Genomic DNA, 22,953 nt, shown 5'->3' with positions numbered 1-22,953 from the left:
TGTGGATGAAAGATAGTCTTTTTCCAAAGGAGGAATGTCTTCAAGGTGGGTTATTTTTGAAACTATGGGTCCTGACTCTTTAATGAATGAACTATACCAATCATTTTTCAATGGAATATAATCATAGAGACTGGAAGTAGTAAGGGTAAATACTATTTCAGATATGTACATATCAAATGTAAAATATATTTGCTACAGGTCAAAATCAAAGTTTGGAAGTGAAGAAATAGCAGCAGATTGGGCTATCAAAAAATGAAGGGGACGCACGGGATTTAATCCAGCACTCAGGAGGCAGAGGCAGGAGGATCTCAGTGAGTTCGAGGCCAGCCTGGTCTACAGAGCAAGTTCCAGGACAGCCAGGGCTACACAAAGAAACCCTGTTTCAAAGAGAAAAAAAAAAAGTCAGGAGTTAGAGGGTGGGGAGGAACCAACAGGCAGAGCCTAAAGAATCCCTGGTGGGTAAGCTACTCTGTGATGAGCGCTGGGAGCACAGCGGTGCGCTCTGCCTAAGCACCACAGGAGCAGGGGGCCTAGTGAACACTGCACACTCCTGTGACTGCGGTGTATTGACACAGGTCAGCGGCTACAAAATCAGCCTAGAGAGGGAGTCTGCTAGCAGGAGAAAGGATGTGGTGTTTGTTTATTTTTAGACAGAGTGGAGACAGTAGCCCAGACTGACCTTGGACTCACTAAGTAGCCAAGGCTGTCTCCGAACTTCTGCTCTCCCCACCCCCACCTCCCAAGTGCTGAGATCAAGGTGTGCACCACCACGCCCAGCTTTATTTTTTAATTTTTTAAGTCAAGATTTGTTTCCCACCCCACTCTTTTTTGACAAAAACCACAATGATACCCAGGACCATCCTGCTTCCGGCTTTATTCTTCACGGAGCTGGTTTACATCCACAATTCTGTTCTGTGCTGATTCCAGGGTCCAGGTTTTCGGGTATGGGGTCCACGTGTCCAGTGAAGCCCTACCCACACCACCCCTAGTGGGCAATCACCCACCCACCCACCTGCCCACCACAGCTGGGTAGAGCCTCTGTGAACCAGGCAGCGCTCTTAATCCCTGGAAGAAATAATTCAAGGAGGAAATGCACACAGTTCTATACCCTCACTCTCCTCCTGCACATACCAACATGCTAAAGGGGATGTTGTCTTCCCAGATGGGAAGAGGCTGCCCACAAAGGAAGGAGACTGGGAGAGCGTTGGCTTTTGAATGAAGGGTATGGAAATGAAAAGGCAAGCCTGGGATCTGTAAAGTCCTGCCCTAGGGAATAACTGCGCCACTGTCCACCACCCTTTATCCTTCACTGGCATCTCCTTACCCCAGACATTAGGAAAACATTCTAGCCATGTGTTCCATCCACAGTCATTCCGTGACCCTCGGGCCACCTGCTCAGAATCCTGACTCCCCTCTAGTGACTCTCACACTTTGTCTTCCTCAGTTGACTTTCCTGCAAATGCTCCCCAGTGCAGGCCACCAGAGTGGCCAATGGAACCCCTTTAATTCCTTCCATAACATCCTTTCCCTCAAGTCCGTCCTCTCCGGACCCAGCCCTCATTACCTCCACCCACCACTCACAAAAGGGAAATGCCATTATCTATGAGGGTACATGACGAGTCTCTCTCACTCTTGCATGCTGAGGATTCGGAGGAGGATATTGTACACATCTTGTTCCATGTAGCCCTGGGGGTGGCAGGAAAGACAAAGAAAGGATGATGAAGAACAGAACATGGGGAGAGGCAGTTGAGGGATATGGAATACCAGTCATTACCTCTTAGGATTACATAGCCCTTAACACATTCTGCATGTCTGCTGTGCTATGGTTTGGGGTTGCAGTATTTGGGACTGAGCAGGGTTTCCAGCCTACAAGGCAAGTGCTCTGTCCACGAGCTAGAGACCCAGCCCTCGCTTGTGACTTTAAATATTTAACTTGCCTGTGGCTATTTTCCCTTCGTCACAAGGAAGAGAAAAACGTCTGCTTTTCGGGATTGCTGTACAGACAGCGTTATGAACATGAAGCAAGTACCTGGTACATAATTCCACTCCTTGTAGTTATTATCTCTAAGGAAAGAGCAAGCCTCGCCAGTCTCCCATGATTCATGCAGAGTCATCTCAGAGGAAACCGAGAAAGGCATGGGGACAGGGCAAAGCCTCATGGCGGATTAGGGAGCTGAAAGGAGAAGCAAGCATTTCTTCTGCGTTCACACGTAGCCTCTCCTGAGCTACCTAATGCGATCTGGAGACCCGCCACTGAGTCCAGCGGCCAGAAAACATGACAAGCATGTGTAGGAACGAGAAGGGACAAAGGGAACAGTCCTTTCTCAGCGCTGTACCCCGGCTTCCTCCCAGACTCCACCAAGCTCACCCGAGCGGCGTTCAGCAGATGATTCCTGTAGGTAGAGATGGTCTCTTCATGGTTCTTCTGGGAATCCTGAGAGGGAGCACGCGTGGGGAGTCACATGACCACCCTCCTCACACTCATGGCGTGTGAAGAACTGGTCTAGCCTGGACCACTGCCTAGCTAGCCTTCTGAAACGCCCCACTTCCACTACCCACCCTCTTCTCTATCACAGTCCACTTCCCTGCAGGACAAAACATACCTGCAGCTGTAGGGCGAGTTGAGTATTCTCCCCCCGGACCTGTAGAACCTCCTCGGAGAGCTTCTCCAGCGTCTTCAGTAATTCTTTGATCTAAGGCCAAAAGGAAAGGAAGAAACCCACTTTTCCCCAGGTGACCCAGTACTGTCTAAAAAACAAAATAAAACCAAAACCATACAGCTAATACATAATTGTTTAAACCAGTATTGTTGTTCCCTTGCAACACTACAACTCCCAACATCCCTCTGGACTCCAGCGCACGGCAAGCGCGGGACACATTTCCCAGAAGCCTTTGCATCCTCTGTTAAAAGCAAGGACAAGCCACAAGTTCGGCCCTTTTTTATCCCTTCCCTTTGTCCCTTCCCTTTACTTTTCCTAGTGTGTTTTCCCCTCCCATTAAAAAGTGTACCACGTGGTACCGCCGCGTGTCTGTGTCTTTCCTCGCGTAACCCTCGTCTAACCCGCAGGAATTAAGAACAACCCGCAGAAATTAAGAACAACAAGTATCTCTTTGGTTCTATAGCTCATGATCTTTAATTAGTTTTTGTTTGTTTGGGCTTTTTGTTTTGTTTTGTGTTTTTAGACAGGGTCTCACTGTGAAGGCCTGGATGGCATGGACCTCACTACATAGACCAGGCTGGCATCAAACTCACAAAGCTCCTTCTGTCTCTGCCTCCAGAGTGCTGAGATTAAAGGTGTGCGCCACCACAACCAGCTATAGCAACTTTTCACTGAGTACTTAACACATGCCCAAAATTATCCTGAGCATTTTATTTTGTGTATGAGGTAGGTTCTTGTTTGTTTATTTGTTTTATGGAGGTAGGTTTTGCTTTTTTTTTTTTTTTTTTTTTTGAGATAAGATTTGTCTGTGCAGCCCTGGCCGTCCTGGAACTCGCTTTGTAGACCAGGCTGGCCTTGAACTCACAGGCAGATGCCTGCCTCTGCCTCTGTGTGCTGGGATTAAAGGCGTGTGTTACCACGCCTGGCTTCCAATCTGCAAACTTCTATTCTGAGTATTTATAATAATTTATTTAAACAGGATTCATAAAAACCAAACTGGTCTCAAATACAAGTAATAATCTTGACCACTTGATTCTCCTACATCAACCTCTTTTTAAACTTTGATTTATTTTAATTTTTATGTGTACAGGTGTTTTGTCTGCGTGTATGTCTGTGTACCATGTGCGTGTCTGGTGCCCTTAAAACCCTGGAATTGATGTTACAGATGGTTGTGAGCCACCAGGTAGGTGCTGGGAACTGAACTTGGGTCCTCTGGAAGAGCAGCCAGTGCTCTTTACCACTGAGCCATCTCTCCAGCCCTTTAAATTTCAAAAGGATTTTATTTTTTAGTTATTTATGTGTGTGCCTATGTATGGGTGGGTTCAAGTGTGTGGTGAGCAAAGAGTCCAGAAGTCGTCCACGGATCTCCTGAGGCTTCCCTTATAGGTGATCGTGGACTTCCCAAGGGTGCTGGGAACCCAACTCAGGCCCTCTGAGAGAGCAGTACAAGTTCTTAACTGCTGAGCCATTTTTCCAGCTCCATATATGGTGCTGGGGATCTAACCCTAGCCTCACACATGTTCAGCAAGCACTCTACCAAGTAAATTATAGCCCAGAATAAATTTAACATCTAATAAAATCTTTACAAGCACAACAGCATTAGTAGTTTAATTTTTATTTTTTTTGTGTGTGTATACGTGTTTTTGCCTACATGTATGTCTGTATACTATGTGTGTGCTTGGTGCCTGAGGAGGCCAGAAAGGGGCACTGAATCCCTGGTACTGGAATTACAGGTAGTTGTGAACTGCCACATAGGTACTGGGAACCCAAGTCCCCTGGAAGAGGTGGCATTGTTCTTAGCCATTGGGCCATCTCTTCAGCCCAATAAATTGATCTTATTGAATATCAGTGTTAAGCTGGGAACGTAGCTCCTCGTATCCATCCCAGCCTTCCTGGCCTAGGAGTTGTATTGGTCTGGACTCCAAATCAGGTCCCAACCTCTGGGGCGGGGGGGGGGGGGGGGGGGGGGGGGGGGGGGGGGACCACTCCCACCGGGTATTTAATGTGCTCCCAGAGGAGAAACACGTGGTTTTCAGGTCTGCATGGGCTCCCTGCTGTCCTATCTCTCCGCCTTGCACTTGGCCACCTGAGAGCGTCATTCTTAATAAAACGATGGGCATTTTGATTTGGTTTGATTTGACCTAATTGGATTTCTTGCGCCGGCGGAGCTGCCCTTCCTTTTCTTATTATTTTTACTTATCAATCAGCACTCAAGTAGAAGCAGGCTGACCTCTGTGAGTTAAAGGTCAGCCTGGTCTACTTCTTCAAGCCAGCTAACATTACATAGTGAGACCCTTTCTCAAAATAAGACAAAAAGTTGTCAAGATCTGTCAGCTGTTAAGTTTTATGTGTTGTTTTGTTATCAGTTCTGGGGATGGACCCTAAGGCCGGGCAAGAGTTCTGCCACTGAACCATAACACTCAAGCTAAATTGTCATCCCTCACCCACCATGCGCACCCTTGCTGCCTCATCTCGACTCCCCAGGGTAATTTTATTTTAAGTATTTATTTATTATGTATACAATATTCTGTCTGTGTGTATGTCTGCAGGCCAGAAGAGGGCACCAGACCTCATTACAGATGGTTGTGAGCCACCATGTGGTTGCTGGGAATTGAACTCAGGACCTTGGGAAGAGCAGGCAATGCTCTTAACCACTGAGCCATCTCTCCAGCCCCCTAGGGTAAATCTTGAAACTGAAATTCAAATCCAGACAGTCTCGCTCCAGAGACCACAACTACTCAGCCACTATAAGCTCTCAACTACTACGCCAAATTCTATCTTGCCATTTATTGACATTTTGCTGTTTATGGACAAACACCTCCTTTATGGACAAAAACCCTCCCTTCCATGATGCTTGTTTTGGATAGCACTTCTGTCTATGCACTCCACACCAGGCAAATGCCGTTTATATTCCTCCATCATTCTAAATTTGAACGTACACAAATTTTTATAAGAAACCCGAACTCATTAGTGGGTGGGTCTACAACTACTAAATACCTTTGTAAACTGAGAGTTTAGAGTGTATAAAATATGTCTCGTTCTCCAATAGCACTAAGAAAATAGTGGCCTTCAAATTGCTGTGGCTTGCTTTTGCTTGGTGTCTTGAGACAGGGTCTCTTGGAACCAGCTCTGTAGCTGGAGATGACCTTGAACCAGTCTCCTGAGTGCACGTCCGCACACTTCTTCAAACTGTTTTACTGTTGTTTGTTTTGTTTCGGTGTCTTTTTAGCCAATAGAGATGTTTTCAAGCCCCGTGTTGAAAGGAGCAGGAGGGAAGAGCAGCTATAGTTAACCCATCAGACTCTGAGTCAGCCCAGAACCTCAGCAAAACCACAGAACACATTACACCACTAGGCTGGACTAATACAGGATTAAGATAAAATGCTACTAATTGGCCGTGGTGTTCCTGCTGTAGCCCTAGGGGCAAACATAACTTCTGAACCTTGAGTACTAAATTTTAGTAGATACGCCCTCTTCTCTCTTGTACTGTGTTGCTTGTTTTTATCTCTTTCTTCTATCTGTAGCTCCAATCTCAACCCCAAACCTCTCCCGCCCTAGGCGAGCACAGAGAGGACCTTGCAAGCGCCAAGCACTCAGTTTAGTTTAGTGCTCATCTGACCTTTGGTTCTGCTACCTCGCAAAGGCAAAGAGCACCGCACCGGCACTCCCCACCTGCTCTCAAGGTAACCTTGCAGCTCACCTTGGCTTCCTTGTCCCGGCAAGCTCCTATGAGGTGATCTGTCTTCTCTTTGAGCAACTCAACGGTTTTCTCGAACTGCTCCGAGCGCCCGCGCATCTCGCCTGCCTGGCGCTCCTGCTCGGCTGCCCGAGCCGCTAGATCCTCGCTGCGGCGACGTTCCTCCGCTGCCGCGTCCCGCAACCGAGCCATTTCCCGACAGGCTGTGTTGTACTTCTCCAGCACAACTTTGAGCTCCTGACCCCAAGCCTGCGCCTGGGCAACCAGCGAGCCTCGCGTTTTCTCGTGCTGCCGCAGGCTAGCTGCTTCCCGGGCCCTCAGCTCGGCCACTTCTTCAGTGGCTTGATAGAGCAGCTGCTTCAGCTTGCAGATCTCCTGGCTCTTCCCGCTCATCGTGGCTTGCACAGCCCGCAGCTCTTCCTCCAACATCCCCAGATCTTGCTCCAAGGCGGCCACTTGGGGAGATGCTGTAGCCTTCAGGGAGGCTTCTGGCTTCCCACAGGGGACCAAGGATCCTCTCAGCTGCTGGTTTTCTTCCTCCAAGCGAGCCAGCGCCTTCTGGGCCTCAAGGTGCTTATTCACCAAGGTGTTGATGCAGGTCTGCAGCTCTTCCAGGGGTTCTGCAGCTGTACTCCCTGCACTCTCCTTACCCACGAGGTCTGGGGGCAGGCAGTTCCGCAGTCCTTGGAGGCCGCTGCTCTGGGAAGCAAGTTGCCTGCGCAGGTTCTCGGTAGCCTCCTTCTCCATGGCCAATTCCTCTGTCAACAACCCGACGCTCCGCCGCAACTGCTGTAGCTGAACCTGAGCCTCGGGCTTGGGCACAAACTCCCGCTGTAGTCTCTGGGTCAAGGACTGGAGTTCTCCTTGCAAGCGTTGCCTCTCGCGCCCCAGCTCCCCCAATTCCTCCATCAAGTTGCTGTTGCTCACTCTCAGCGCTGACACCTCTTTCTCCAGGTATCCCTTTGCCAGGCCCCCTCCTGAGGCCTGCTCTCCTCCAGGGGCCCCTAGGGGTTCTCCTCTGGCTCCAGGAGCCCTCTTTTCTTCTTCGTGCTCTTTGGTGCATCCTGGGACTGCCTTGGGGGCTCCCTCTCTGGACCCCTGAGCAGGGACCTCCGGTTTCACCAGCAGTCCTGCTTTTGCTCGATCCAACCTCACCAGCACCCTCTCCAGCCTGGCTTCCATCTTCTCCCAGGCAGCTGCTGCAGCCTCGGCCCTAGGAGTCCCCAAGGCTCCCTCCAGAACTGGTCTTGACAAAGCCCCTCTGGCAGCATCCTTTTCTCGCCACACTGCAGCCAGCTCGTCCCTGAGCTGTAGGAGGAGCTGGTTCATGGCTGCAATGCCCACTGGTTCTCCCACTGCACCTGCTTGTTCAATCCCTGGAGCTGGGGACCTCTCCTTCTGGCCGACACACACCTGGTCAGTGTTATCGAGGCCAACGTTCTGTCCCCCATTGGCGTTCAGTTGCTGTCCTGTGATCTTCCCAATGCTCTCAGACCTTGGGCTCTGAGGCGGCCCCTGCTCTGGTTGGGACTTGCTATGTACTTCACCCTGGATCTCTGCTACGGCCAACTCTTCGGCTCTCCTGGCAACTACTGTTGGGTTTATAGTGGCTGCTGCTTTCTGCTGCCTCTTAAGCTCCTGGATTCGCTCAGCCAGCAGATTCAGGGGACAACCCTGCTCCATACCATCTCCTCCAGGTCTTCCTGGAGTCCTGGGCTCTTGCACTAGGAGATGCCCCAGTTCTTGCACCTGCTCTCGAACCTGGTTCTCCAGACCTTTGAGGGCCGCAGCTTGGGCCTTACACTCCTCTGTCTTGCGCAGCAGCTCCTGCTCCAACTGATTCACTTTCCTCTGCTCCTCTTCATACTTCCACCTCCAGTCTTCTGAGCACCGCTCTTCAGCCTCCTCCTGCTGCCGTGCTTCCTCTGGCTCTGCTCTCCCTGAGCTCTTAGGTGGAGAGCCCACCTGAGGCTTGGGTGGAGCGGTCTGGGTCAGAAAAACAAAACAGCAACAAAAACCAGTGATGTGAGGCTGCGCAACTAGTCTAGCCTCGGCAAGGACCTTGCTCAACTAGTCTAGCCTCGGCAAGGGCCTTGCTCAACTAGTCTAGCCTCGGCAAGGGCCTTGCTCAACTAGTTTAGCCTCGGCAAAGGCCTTGCTCAACTAGTCTAGCCTCGGCAAGGGCCTTGCTCAACTAGTCTAGCCTCGGCAAAGGCCTTGCTCAACTAGTCTAACCTCGGCAAAGGCCTTGCTTCTGTGAGTGTCCTGTTGCCCACGCAGACTCCTGGAATAGCTTGGGAGTAGTTGGGAGTAGGTCAGAAACAAAAAGGGGGAGACACCTAGGGTCATACCTGAGACACATGATCTGGGTGTTGAACCAGTCCCTGACCTGTAAGAGAAGACAAGGAACAAATGAGAATTCAGTTCTCATCCAATTTTCAGACTTTGTTAGATCAAAGTGGCCACTCATTACGATAATTCTCATACATATTTCCCTGGTGACACTCTTGTTCCATGAATCCCTAACTACTCAGCAACTCTGGTTTCCTGTCTCAGGGGTGGAGTGTTCCTTTATTTTGTAAACACATTTCTTTTATTGATCATTGTGCTGGCACAATGAAGGCACTGGGACATTAATCAATGGTGGGCAAAAATCACATGGATGACAACAATAGCAATAGCCATCTAATCCCAGCACTTGGGAGGCAGAGGCAGGCAAATCTCTGAGTTCGAAGCCAGCCTGGTCTATAGAACGAGTTCCAGGACAGCCAGGGATACACAGAGAAACCCTGTCTCAGAAAAAAAGCAAGCAAGCAAACAAACAAATAAATAAATAAATCACTACAGCAATAGTCAGAGTTGCACTCAGTGAGCGAAGGCTATGCTGGGGAATCTTGTGATGGAGCAGCACTAAATCAGCAAAGCCTGGGCTAAGGTGGCAGGCCATTTTTTTTGGAAGGACTGCTTCCATGGGCAGTGGGATACTGAGAAGCTTCTTCAGTTCCCTGGCTATTGAAGAGAATCTTGAAGGCACTAAGGACTTTTACCGCCTCTCCGCCGCCGGTTCAGGGCCTGCTGCAGCAGCCTCCACAGCTCCTTGTCTTGTGTACGCAATGCATAATGCAGCGCATTGTGTCCCAAGCTGTCCACGGCTCCGGCATCTGCTCCGTGGCTCAGGAGCAGCTCGGCCACCTCAGCGCTGCCTTTCTCACAAGCCAGGATCAGGGCTGACCTGTGGGCGGAGACAAATCCGGAACATCAGCTTTCCCTCACAGTCTCAGAAATCCCAGTACAGGGTAAACCTTCCCTCAGTGGGGTCAGAGCAGCACACCAACTCCAGCAAAGGACAAAGTGTTAGACCAGAGCAGGACTTTTCCAGCAGCAGCAGAAAGTGGGACCACTGCGGGGGCTCCATTTTTGTCTGCTTTACAGAATGGAAGTTCTGGGCTGGAGAGATGGCTCAGAGGTTAAGACCTTCCAAAGGTCCTGAGTTCAATTCCCGCAACCACATGGTGGCTCACAACCATCTGTAATGAGATTTGGTGCCCTCTCCTGGCCTTCAGGCATACACACAGACAGAATATTGTATACATAATAAATAAATAAATACTATTTAAAAAAACAGAATGCAAGTTCTGCACAAAAGTGCAAGCACACACACACACACATACGCACACACAACAGCAGCGTATATGCTCATGACCCTCCTTTCTCAACCTTTCAAGTACTGGACTACGGCATATACCACCATACTCTTCTTCTGCATAAAACTTGAAAGAAAAGGACCCCACCGTTTAGGGAATCGCTTGAAAACAAGCAAATTAAAGCAGTGACCCCAGAGGTAGCCTTTTTACTTCTGGCATCATCTGTGCTAGCATGGTTAGCTAGTCAGGGCACCAGGCAAAGCTTTCTTGAGCCATTCATGATAGCAGGCCCCCCAAGAACAGAGACCAGCCTGTTCTTGCCAGTGCGTGCGCTGTGCCCACATCCTCCATTCTAGATTGGCGAAGAACTGGAAATTGGGATGGAAGACAGAGATGGCTCACTTGTCATCCTTGTCTGTGACATTAACTCGGGCACCTCTCTGCAGCAGCTGTGAGCAGATAGCCGCATGACCACCCAGCGACGCAATCATCAGTGGTGTGCGTCCATCCTGCAGAGATTGTGGGGACGTGTGAGGCCGTGAGGAGCCAGGGAGAACCAAGGACTGGATGATTTAACCCTATACCGACTCCCCACCCCCAACCCCTGCTGAAACAAGTCCAGGAGGTAAATATGGAGCGTAGGAGCTCCCAAATGATCAGGAAAAGAGGAGGAATGGAAGTAGGATCACAGAAGCAGCAGCCCATCTATCGGTGTGAGGCACTGCCTGTTGGCCTGTCTGATACTCACATTGTCCAGCACATCCAGGAAGGCTTCGTGGTCACACAACAGGAGGACACTTGAGGCACAGCCAGAAGAGGCTGGATGGATTGAAAGATGGTTAAGAAGAGGCTTGAAGAACATCTCCTTGGGCTGTAACCCAGCACCTCCCATCACGTCAGTGGCTGGCATCCCCACTGCTTCCCAGCCTTCTTCCTACTGTCCCCAGGCACGCACCTGCCCAGTGTAATGGACTGCGGTTTTCTGCATCCACAGCATCTTCATTTGCGCCGTGCTGTAAATAGCCACAAAGAGAAGCAGCAATGGAGCTTGGGGTTAGCATCCTCATCCCATTCCCCATAGCGAGTTGCCAGTTTCCATGGTAATATGAAAGGGAACAAGAGGAGCACAGCTCCGAGGGAAGCCAACTACTACACAAGCTCAGTCGACTCCCTAAAGGAGTCGATGGGCTGCTTTGAAATTTGGTCCTAGTTCCTAACTAAGTCCTAAGAGAAAAGAGGTCATCAGTAAAGAAACACATGGAAAGAGAAGACTCCTGAACGGCTGGAGTTTGAGGACCATGATGTGAGATTTGGAAAAGATGAGGGGTAAGAAAAGTAGAACAGTCAGTATGGGCTCACGATCTACTGGAGACTCAAATCGTCCACAGGTCATTGCACACACATGTTTTTCTTTGTGCTACTTGGTTATATTTATTTATTTATTTGCTTGGGGAAAGGGGTGTGGATATGCTTGTCGAGGTCAGGGGGACAACTTGCGGGAGTCAGTTCTTCCACTGTGTGGGTTCTCGGGGGTCAGACTCACGTCCTCAGACATGGCAGCAAGTTTTTTTACCTGCTAAGCCTCGTTACTAGCCCCTCCCACCAGAGACATCCTTTTCATTTGAACATCCCTGCTTTTCTTCTACCCGCCCACATACATAGCAGTTGTTAGTCTCCGCAGCGCAGCGACCCCACCATTGCAGAGCTCAATCGTTCTCAGGTACTCTGGTTTCTGACTTGCCCCCAAAGACAGTATGAAGCATGGTATATGTACAGAGTAAGTGTCAAACGAAGGTTTGGGGACATAATGATAAATGACCACCAGCTATGTTACTGGGAATGAGACGGCTGACCGTTGTCAGTGACGAGGACAACGTTGGAGCATGCCGCATCTATTTCCTGCCTGCATCGGAGTATCGGAGGACTGCCTTTACCTGAAGTAAGACCTTCACACACTGTGGCTGGCAGGAGATGGTGGCCAAATGAAGGGCGGTGCTTCCTGGAAAGAGAGAGGGTGGGTGGGTGGGTGGCCCCATGAATGCGGATGACTCACTGGGAGGGAAGGCGGGAGACGCACAGATAATCAGAGGGAGATTAGAGGGAGAAGCTCTAGGCCACATGGGGCCAGAAATTCCTGTTCCCCAAGCAGCTGGCACCTTCAATAGAGAGTTAGGGGGAGGTGTGTGCCTAGCTTACAGGAAGGGGAACCCCAGGAGAGATGCTGGCCGAGTCTTACTGAGCAAAGCAGCAAAGGCCCAGATCTGTAGCCTCTGTGAGAGACCAGCATTGGCCCCCTCTGCGGTCACAGAGACAGCATTGCAGCATAAGGGCAGGCAGAGCCAGCTGGAGCCTCTGTGAGAGCCCAGCATTGGCCCCCTCTGCAGCCACACAGACAGCCTTGCAGCATAAGGGCAGGCAGAGCCAGGTGACTCACCGTCCTCGTTCTTGCTGTTGATGTCAGCCCCGTTTGTAAGCAGGATTGTCAGACACTCTGTCAGGCCTTTGGAGGCTGCCAGGTGAAACCTGCCAGGGTCAAAGCCAAGAGACACAAAAGGATGAAAGACCATGGGATAAAATGGGGGAAGCTCCTATTTTTTTTTTTAAATCATGTTTAATATTCTAACTTACTCTGATCAGTTGGTTTTGTCTGTTGTTCGTTTTCAGATAGAGTCTCACTATACAGGCCTGGCTAGCCTTGAACGACTGATCCCCTGATTTGACCCCCCAAACTCTGGCATTATAAGCAGGTACTAGCACAGCTGACCAGGGAGAGCATTAACAAACCCTGCTTCCTCTGCTCCAGAGCCCAAAGCCAATTCCCAATGCAGACAGCAAAGGTCTCCCAGTCTGTCTTGCTAAGAGGAAAGCCTGCCTCCATGACCTCCAGTTGTGAAGTCAGAGGATGCTTCTGGAAAAGCAAGAAGAGCTGCAAATCTCAGGGGATTCAGATTGCTGCAGGGATGTTCAGGGGACACATGCTGACCAGCCTGTCTTAGCACAGAGCCCTCAGAGAAATGGAAGGGTCCTAGAAAGAGTCAGCCAGAACAGAGCAGAAGGCTGGCTGGCAGGGGGTATAGCCTTCCTCCTGATCATTCCCTTGAGCCCCATGACACCCGGGACTCACTCCTTCATTCCTAACTTCTCAAGCAAACACACCCTCCTACTTTTGCGATGAGGAAACTTTGTTTAGCAATTAGCTCTCTGTTGGTTTAATGAACTTTACATCCTTTTCAAGTCATTGTGGCTTGTGGGGTGGCTGGAACTCAGGAACAACATCCTCCTCCCTCATTTGTTCCATACATGGCAAAGGATTATCCATCTACTCGCCAAATCAAACAATAAAGGGAAGGGCTCTGAAGCTGTAGGCCTCCCCTGATCATTCTGAAGTTTTCAAAAAGAACCACATACCAGGGTGGGGGTGGTCAAGAAGACTTACTTACGGGGACTGGCCATTTGAGTCTAGTTTGGTGGGTCGGGCAGACTTCCTAGAGGCCAAGGCAGCCACGCGTCCCACATCCCCCCGCTGCACTGCCTCCAGCAGCTTCTGATCACGACGGTTCCATTTCTCCACCTAGCCGGGAGTTACAGATTGTATGAATATTGGCGCTGGCAATAGTATGAGAAAAGGAAAGTGAGATCGAATGCCTGGCAAGAGGAAAAGCATCCTGGTGTGGCTTCCTGCTCTTGATCACCAGGCCCAGAGCAGCAGATCTTAGTTAAGTGGGCCAACAAAATACTAACCACTCCATATGTCACCAAGAACTATTGACAGCCACTGTCCACGACAAACCTAAAGGTGCCCAGGGGATCACTGAATTAAAAATTATGAAGCTTGGTGTAGACTTACAATACACTCCAGGAGGTAGAGGCAGGAGGATCAGGAGTTCAAACTAAGCCTCAACCCCATGTGTGTGTGTGTGTGTTTGTGTGTGTGTGTGTTTGTGTATGTGTATGTATACATATATGCATAAGGCATGGTGGCATGTTCCCATAATCTCAATGTTTGGGAGGCTGAGATAACAGAATCTCAAGTTTGAGTGATGTGGAAAGTCCTTCTGTTTATGTGTTGCTTTTATTGGTTACTGAATAAAGCTATTTCAGCCAATGGCTTAGCAGAGTAAAGCCAGGCAGGAAATCCGAAAAGAGATATATAGAAAAGAGAGTAGGCAGAGTCAGGGAGACGCCACGTAGCTGCTGGAGGAGACAGACACCCAGAACCTTTACCGGTAAGCCACAGCCTCGTGGCGATGCACAGATTGATAGAAATGGGTTACTTTAAGATATAAGAGTTAGTTAGGAATACACTTGAGGTATTGGCCAAACAGTGTTGCAATTCATATGTGTGATTATTCGGGTCTGGGCTGCCAGGAAACCGACAAGCAGTCTCTGCTTACATTTGATGTCAACCAAGATTCTCTCAATAAATAACAAAGAAATATATTTATTATAATAATTCTTTTCTTTCTTTTTTTTTTTTTTTGCCAGGCAGTGGTGGTACACATCTTTAATACCAGAGCTTGGGTCTACAAAGTTGGAACTACAAAGTGAGTTCTAGAACACCCAGAGAAACCCTGTATAAGGGAACAAAACAAAACAAAACAAAAAACCAAAGGAAAAAAAGAAAAAAAATATGTTTTGTTTGGTTGAAACAGAGTCAAGCTAGCCCAGGCTAACTCAGAGTCTCTATGTAGTCAGACTGGTCTCAAATCAAGCCCCTCTTGCTTCAGTCTCTTGAACGCCATCACATCACACACAGCTCCAAAGTAATAATGGCTAATGTCTAGCATTTTGATGTGGAGGGGGGGGACGCTTGTTTGTTCCAGCCGCCCGGCTAGCTTACACCAGAAATAACCACACAGAAACTGTATTGATTAAAACACTGCTTGGCCATTAGCTCTAAATTCTTTTTTTTTTAAATATTTATTTATTTATTTATTATGTATACAATATTCTGTCTGCATGTATGCCTGAAGAGGGCACCAGACCTCATTACAGATGGTTGTGAGCCACCATGTGGTTGCTGGGAATTGAACTCAGGACCTTCAGAAGAGCAGGCAATGCTCTTAACTGCTGAGCTATCTCTCCAGCCCTAGCTCTAAATTCTTATTGGCTAACTCTTACATATTGGTTTAACCCATCTCCATTAATCTGTGTATCGCCACGTGGCAGTGGCTTACCAGAGATTCTAACTGGTGTCCATCTCTGGTGGAGGATCCATGTCTTCTCTCACTCTGTCCTTCTTCCTCCCAGCATTCAGTTCTATTTTCTCCTTCTACCTAAATTCTGCCCTATCAACTAGACCAAGGCAGTTTCTTTTTTTTTTCTTTTTTTTTTTTTTTGGTTTTTCGAGACAGGGTTTCTCTGTGGCTTTGGAGCCTGTCCTGGAACTAGCTCTGTAGACCAGGCTGGTCTCGAACTCTGCCTTCCGAGTGCTGGGATTAAAGGCGTGTGCCACCATCGCCCGGCCCAAGGCAGTTTCTTTATTCATTATCCAATGAAAGCAACACACAAACAGAGGGACCTCCTATACCCATTTTGAGACTTTTTATTTATTTATTTAGTTTTGAGACAAAAGTCCATGTAGTCTTGGCTAGCCTGGAACTCATTATGTAGCCCAGGCTGGCCTTGAACTCACAGAGATCCACCTGCCTCTGCCTCCTAATGTTAGGATTAAAGGTGTGCACCACTGTACCTGGCAAGACTGTTTGCAATCATCACCACTGTTGTTAGATGCCCAGCCGGAGGGCAATCCTAGCAAGAACCCCTTCCTTGGTGCTCCCTGGGTCTTTCTAGAGTAAACTGAACCAACCTGACTGCTCCTGATTGCTTCACAATACTTCTTAAGCCCCCAGGACTCCAACCCTCCCCTGCCCCCCACCCCCACAGCACTGCTTTTTGTCTTTAGCGGTTTGCAAAGTAAATCTGGGTCCCTTACTCCCATCATAGCCACTTAACCATCTCTAGCTATTGACTCTGGGCCCCAAATTAGGGGTTCGGTGGTTTCCTCTATCATAGCTGGCTATATGTCTCTTCCTTTAGTCTCTAAACCTCTTCACTGGAAGCAGTCAGCAAAGGCGAGTCAGTGTCTACCTGTGCTTGGGGAGGCAGCAAGAAGAGGAGGAAAGGGATCCTTCTCTCGCCTCCCTGGAGGGGAGCAGCTGTCCCTGACCCAGCCACACCTGAACATACATTGTTCCCTCCTTCCAGCTTACGTTTTGAGGGTGGAGAAGTAATTAAAATAATTGAAGTATTACAGGGCATAAAAGAGAGAGCTATATAAAAACACCCAGGGCTGCAAGCACAGAAAAGCCTGGTTTGGTCCAGAGAGGGGAAACACAGAGAAGAAGAGAGGAATGCAGAGATCGTTGATATGGAGGAAAAGTCCTCAAGATGGGGACTTTGTCATCAGGACTGAGTCTGGGACCTGGTTCAGCTACATTCTCAGCTATGTGACCTAGAGGAAGCCATTAAACACTCTAACCTGTTTCCTTGCACATAAAATGCAGGCAATAATAACCACCTCACCACAATGCATTAAACAAGTTAATGTAGACAGAACCACATAAATGTACGGCATCCTTACAACAAAACAGGAAGCAGAGAGAAACCGGGGGTGGCCCATTGCATTTTATGAGGTGTAATCTCAACAAGAAAGAGGTTATAGGAAAGGGTGAAAAAAAAAGTAGAGTCTGCGGAAGCCCAATAATTCATTTTCAAGTACTGTTTACAGAGCCGGGACAAATTGTTAATCATCAACACAGGTCAAAGCCATAAAATCGCCTAGGATAGATGGAGTCTGAGGTTACGCTCCTGTAAAAAGCTCGGAACCTCTCCTTGTCCTCCAATTAGCCTCAAATAGCCCTGAAAAATAGTTAGGGATGATATTACCGTGTGCCTTTCACAGAAAAGGAAGTGGAGGCACACATGTTAACATCTGTCCAGGATCACATAAAAGAGGAACAGCACTGGCTTTAGAAGTAGCTCGGGCCCCTTGCATCCAGACCTAGCTCCCACATCAGACCACAGTGTTACAGAGCTATGGGAAAAGGACTACTTATTTCAAGATGAAGTTTGAGAATGCCTCCAGGGCAGAGCTCCTCGCTCTCTCGGAAGTTACTCCCTGCATGGGAGAGTCTCCAAACAGGTTTATTCTCAAATGGCAAAGCAAGCAAAATGACTCCACCACATCCTAGCAGGTCCTGACACGCAAGAACACGCTTTTCAGTGCCCCTTGGGAACCAGGTCATCTGATGGAAAACAGAGCTGAAACAACCCCACCACCTCACGCCATTGCCACCAGCTGACCTTAACCTTGAGTTCTCCGGTCAGAAATTCATTTATTTATTGTTTGTTTGCTTGTTTGCTTGCTTGCTTGAGACAGAGTTTCTCTGTGTAACTTTGAGCCTGTCCTGAAACTCGCTCCGTAGACCAGGCTGACCTCGAACTCACAGAAACCTGTCTGCCTCTGCCTCCCGAGTGCTGCCGTTCAGAAATTTAAACTCTCTTCCCTCTTCCTACAGTGTTCTTGTTCTCGGTATACATCTTGGCTAGCCTGGCACTCACAAAGCTCTTCCTGTCTCCGGCGTGCTGAGATTTTAAGTGTGGATCACCATGCCCAGCTCTGAACTCTTCAGACTGGTTCCTGTCTCTGTGTCAGGCATGCACGAGCTTCCTTGAACCTCAGTTTCCTAACGACAGAAGAGCATTCAGTTTTGTGTCTGTCTTGTAGCTGACACACGGTAGATGGAAGTTCCAGCCATCATCCCTCTTGGCTTTGCTGGGAACACTTGGATGTTCCAGAGCTTAGAATTCTCCAGTTGAGTAAGTGGGAGGCTCTTGCTCACACCAGTCAACGAGTTAGTCAAGTTAGGTGGGTGGTAAAGTGTGTTTTAGCAATATGGATATATTTCTTTCCAGCTAGGTCCTTCTAGGTCCACCAGGTTTATTTCCTATAGTTTCATTACACGAAGACGTGTTTAGAACGGGTAGACATTCTTCATGATGAAAACCCCTGGAAACTTAAGGACAAGATGGGTGCTTCCAGAGTCCCAGATGGCCTGTGGCTCGCTCACCTTTACACCTCTGAAAGGAGACACTGGATTGCCATCACAGCCTCAGGGGAGCAATCACCAAATTAACCAGGAGACTCCCTGTCAAGGACCATCTTTGTGATTTCTATGAATGAGATTAGGGAACACGTGCAGAAGTAATTTTACCTTCTCCTATCTCGGACTGTGAATGCTCAGGCTCCCTATCAAGATGGGAAGACACCAACAGGTAGTGCAGGAGCAGTTGGCTTCTGCTGATGAACAGGAGGATTGAAAAGGACAGGGAGCCTTTAAGGGATGAGGACCGGACACTTAGCATCTCAAATGCAATAGAAATCCTCTCTGCTGATCTGAGGCCAAAGGCTGAAAGCAATTTCCCGGCCCATCTCTTTGTCTATGTCTTGCTCAGGTGGAGCACTCAGGTTTATTCCACCCTTGAAGACATCAACTTTGAGTCATATAACCCAAGACTAGGGGAGTTGAATTTTTGTTATCTTCCTAGACAGGTAGGTGATGCACATTAGATTTTGTTGTTTTGCTACTTTTTTTGTTTTAGACAGGTCTCATGTATCTCAGACTGTCCCCAAATTCCATCTATAATAGAGAAGACCTTGAAGTTCTGCTCCTTCTGTCTGGGTGCTGGGATTGCAGGAACATGTCACTATGCCCAATTTATACAGCTGAGGGCTGACCCAGGCTCCACACATCCTAGGCAAGCCTCTCAACCGAGCTACATCCCCAGCCCAATGCAGATCAACTCTTAAAGGAGCACAGATCTCTTCTCAGTCCTTGCCTCCAGTGAAGGTTCCTCCCTCCAGGACTTGAATAGCAATAGAGAAAGATGATCTGCTGGTGTACCTGGGAAGCCAGGCTCCTGGAGTGTCCAGAAAATCTGTCACGCTCTCTGCAAATAGGTTCAGTGTGGCAGGTGGAGGACGTTATCTTAGGGCTTATTATGGGGAAGTTTCTTTCTTTTTTTTTTTTTAAGATTTATTTATTATGTATACAACATTCTGCCCCCATGTATGCCTGCAGGCCAGAAGAGGGCACCAGATCTCATTACAGATGGTTGTGAGCCACCATGTGGTTGCTGGGAATTGAACTCAGGACCTCTGGAAGAGCAGCCAGCACTCTTAACCACTGAGCCACCTCTCCAGCCCTATGGGGAAGTTTCTTGAGGAAATAACTTATAGCTGAAGCCAACCTATTTTAAAGCCTTCTGAGGGGAAAAACGTTTTTATCCTAAGTATGTACAGGGAGCTCTGAGTGCTCCCTGTATGTCCCTACACTCTTGATAGACTACGATCTTGTGAGTTTATTTAAATGAGTAGACATTCCTCATGGTCAAACACGTGGAGAACTGGGGTCATAACGGAAAGAGGGAGATCCCAATGTAGCTTACTGCTCACTCCAGCATCTAGGAAAGGAGGTGCTACCCAGAGATGAGAGAACCAAAAAGGTCGTATCACCTTGAACTTGCATAATTTCAGAAGCTAAGCAGGGTTGGGCCTGGGTAAGAGAATCAAAAAAGAATTAATTTGTCCCCTTCCTAAGGAGAGAGCAGGCTCCGTAAATCTGGAAGGGAGGAAGAATTCTGGGGACTTTCCGTATTTAGGGAAAAGCAGACGTGGATTAGAAAATCACTGAGAATTAAGGCAGAACCCAGGTAGCCGCGGTTTCTGTTACCTGTAATAGTAAATGCCATTTGACTGGCCAGTCCGTCTGTGGAAACTCCACGTGGAAGCCAATGTAAGTGGGACAGAGACAGGCCTCAACAGTTCCCACTCTTGCTTCACAGCTCTCTGCTAGGTTCCTGTGGCCTGCCCATGCACAGGGAGATAACCCAACACTTGTCACACTTGCCTGTGAGTGACGTCAGCTAAGCAATATCAGTCCCAAGGAACCCACACCCCAACCTCCAGAGAAGATGCCATTCCCTCAGGGGGTCACTCTGGAAGAGCTCCCCTTAGGGAAGAAAGGCTGTACCCTCTCCGAACCACCATCTCCTGAAATCTTTGTTTTGCCCTAGACCGGGGAACATAGAGTAACCTCTGCCAGGAGCTCGCTCCTCGTGAGGCCACTCTGTCTTCTTACCCCTCACCGTCACACTTCCCTAGCTCAGTCAAAGAAAACAAACGTAAATCCTAAACCAGAAAAAGGAATAGTTAGAGAGAGAACCAGACAGGGAGACTTGATTGGTCCCAAGAACCAGTCTGAGGGCGAGACACTGCAGTGAACTGGCCAGGATGGATTCTGCAGGCAACTCACCCAGGCTCTTGAGGATTAACCAGCGACTGCACGTCCTCCGACAGTGCCTGTCTGCTTAGTTAGATTGCAAGCTTCAGCCACAGTGAGCAGGCAGGAGGTCCAGGCAAAAGGTAACAGGGGTGATACTGAGAAAAAGGTGTCCGGAAATTAAGGAGAAATCAGAGGCTCCATATTGAATGGCCAGTTGGAAAGAGGGTTGAAGTGGTGCTTGAAAGAATGGGAGTGGAGGTCATGGAGTGGAACAGAGGGAAGGGTGGAGGAGGCTGTGAAGAAGGGCTGGAGAAGGCACTGGGTTGAGCATACTTTGGGGGCGGAAGGCAAACAGTAAAAACGGAGCCACATGGGAGAGAAAGTTGTGGAAAGAAGGTAGGATGGAAAATGAAGCTATCAGGCAGGAATTAGGAGTGGAAGTAAGAACGGAGGCAAAGGCTAGGGGTGGGGGTGGGGCAGATGTCTGAGGTGGGTTGGTACCGGGAGTCAGACCTGAAGTAGAGAGCTGGGTCATGGGAAGAGGACAGACCTTCAGAAAGCATACCAGAAACTGGAAGTCATAAATGTTGGGAGAACAAGGAGCCAAGGGGAAAGACCTTGGGAAGGAAGAGGTTAGGGAGGTTGAGGGACAGGTTTGGGGAGGCACCCGTAAGTTCAGTTAGCAGAGCTGGCGGCCGCATTGCCGGAGCAGCCGCGCAGAAAAAAAAAAAAAAAAAAAAAAAAAAAAAACGATGCAGGCTTTATGCGATCGTCCAAGGAGATGGGACTCAGGACTTCTGTCAACACAGGACTTGGACCCCAGCCCCAGAACCTTCTCTCACACATTTGGCACCTACCGCCACTTGTGAACTGGAGCAGGAGAAGATGCGCTTCATGGCCGGGGCTAGGGCCACGGGGGGACGGGGACGCGCAGAGAGCCGGGCCACAGGTTCTCAAACCCACTCGGCTGAGGCTATGGGAGAGACAGCTGTCAAAAAGCAGGATGTGTCCCGCCCTAGACCCCGCCCCAGATTCCACCCCGCTCAATCGGAGACGTGAACCCAAAGGCTGGGCTTGAAACCCCGCCCCTGGCCCTGCCCCACCCCGCCCCTGCAGAGGCAAAAAGCCCGCAGTCTTCCGCGGCGACCAGGGCTGGACCTCAAGCCCCGCCCTCCAGCCTGAGCCCGCCCCCCGCACTTACGGACTCTGAGAAGGATGCTCTCGGCCTCCGCAGAAGCGCCTCCGAGGCCCCACCTCCTACTCCTTTCTGCGTGGAGCTCCGCCCCAAATCCCGCCCCTGCCCCCCCTTCGGACGCCCAACCCAACCCAAGGATCTCAGCAGGCTTCGACGTCACCATCCGTCCCCTTTACCTGTGACGAGGCTTTTAGCCGTGACCTGTACTTCATCCCCCTCCTCCCCGACGAAAACCCAAGCCCTGAAGATCTTCAAAAGAGAACAGTTTGGAAGCAGTAGGCGCTTGTAACGCTAAACAGACTTGAGAACCAATGTGTGGCCCACTGCACCGGGAGGGACAAAACCCGAGAAAGATTAGGCCGATCGCATAAGGCAGCTCTTAGAAAGGACCAAGGGGAGACTTTTTACTGTATGCTTGCCCGTCTCCAAACACACACACACACACACACACACACACACACACACACTACCTTCCGCACTGTCCTTTGGATCCGTTCTTGGTAATTCTTGTTTGACCGCTGTTGCTAAGCCAACCGATCTGGCCATCTTTCCCTTCTCCTCCTTGTAACCCCTACAAGCCCACCCAAATATGCTTGCGACGCTAAGGAACAAAGCCCAAAGTTCTCTTGAGAAGTGTTTTACTTAATTCATTTATTGGGGGAAGGGGTGTGAGTGTGTACTACTGGAACACTTCTGGAGAGGTCAGAGGGCAACCTGCAAGAATTGGCTCCCTCTGTCCAACATGTGGGTCCAGAAATTGATTCAAGTAATGGGGCTTGGCAGCAGGCAGTCCCTCTAAGATGCTCCAAGCCCAAAGTCCCTAACATGGTTTACAAGGCTCTTTTGAAACAGAAGCCCGAAGAAGGTGGTGGAGGTACACGCCTTTAATCACCTTGATCGGGAGGCAGAGGCAGGCAGATCTCTGCGAGTTTGAGGCCAGTCCAGTGCTACCGAGTGAGTTCCAGGACAACCAGGTCTACATAGAGAAACCCTGTCTTGAAAAACAAACAAAATGACCAAATTAACTGTTGTAGAAGACCATACGTAATTCTCTTTGCAGCTGGTGTATTCCAGGTGGAACCTCACATGAATTGCTGTTTTGTTTTTAATTGTTGTGTATTTTCCCTTAGGACCCTGACAACCTGCCCATCAGAGTGCGCATCTCTGTGTGTGACTTATTGGCAGTCCTTATGCTTCCCTACACAGCCACCACCTCCCTGTTGTGTGTTTACATCTTGGTGCTTCCTATCAGATTCTTTGATGGCAGCAGCTGTGTTTTTTTTAGCCCCTTGCTTGGCACATATTAGGTCTTTACTGTCCGTTAAGTGAATGAGAGAATGAATGAATGAGCAAAGAAGCAACAAGAAAAAACAGTCTAGTGTAGGAGAAGAGACCATTGCCTCTACACTGGTTTTGCTTCACAGGACTAGAAGGCTTTTTGAGAAGCAGACTGCAACTAGAGAAAGCCCCG

General features: G+C 49.1%; 1 protein-coding gene across 3 annotated transcripts; it reads right to left on the bottom strand.

Annotated features, from left to right (window-relative positions):
• On the bottom strand, positions 1–21,366 carry Ankrd35 (ankyrin repeat domain 35). Of its 3 annotated transcripts, XM_041638180.1 has the most exons (14): positions 21,145–21,366; positions 13,442–13,572; positions 12,436–12,524; positions 11,936–12,000; positions 10,957–11,014; positions 10,750–10,820; positions 10,404–10,510; positions 9,405–9,589; positions 8,709–8,746; positions 6,361–8,343; positions 2,604–2,693; positions 2,369–2,434; positions 1,582–1,686; positions 1–1,065 (listed from the first exon to the last, which is right to left on the bottom strand). In XM_041638180.1, exons 1-13 carry the CDS (start codon positions 21,181–21,183, stop codon positions 1,627–1,629), a joined length of 2,982 nt encoding a protein of 993 aa, XP_041494114.1. In that variant the 5' UTR covers positions 21,184–21,366; the 3' UTR covers positions 1–1,065; positions 1,582–1,626. The 3 variants fall into 3 exon arrangements, with proteins under 3 accessions (XP_041494114.1, XP_041494112.1, XP_041494115.1); XM_041638178.1 differs by having other exon boundaries at positions 28–1,686; XM_041638181.1 differs by having other exon boundaries at positions 28–1,686; positions 13,438–13,572; positions 21,145–21,162.
• Positions 21,367–22,953: the final 1,587 nt, after the last annotated feature.

Source organism: Microtus oregoni, unplaced genomic scaffold (assembly GCF_018167655.1).
Source record: "Microtus oregoni isolate MIOR12 unplaced genomic scaffold, Mior012 000054F_ref0000373, whole genome shotgun sequence".
Lineage (NCBI taxonomy): Eukaryota > Metazoa > Chordata > Mammalia > Rodentia > Cricetidae > Microtus > Microtus oregoni.
Note: the sequence above shows the minus strand (reverse complement) of the source record. Positions and strands in the feature narration are given on the sequence as shown.

What these genes read in the sequence shown, in the direction of transcription:
- Ankrd35 (XM_041638180.1), bottom strand. Translation starts at nt 21,183, where the DNA reads ATGAAGCGCATCTTCTCCTGCTCCAGTTCACAAGTGGCG. An exon ending in GTGTGAAGGTCTTACTTCAG is followed by an intron (nt 11,015 to 11,935) that starts GTAAAGGCAGTC and finishes GGCTATTTACAG; the next exon opens with CACGGCGCAAATGAAGATGC. An exon ending in AACTCGCCCTACAGCTGCAG is followed by an intron (nt 2,435 to 2,603) that starts GTATGTTTTGTC and finishes GCTCCCTCTCAG; the next exon opens with GATTCCCAGAAGAACCATGA.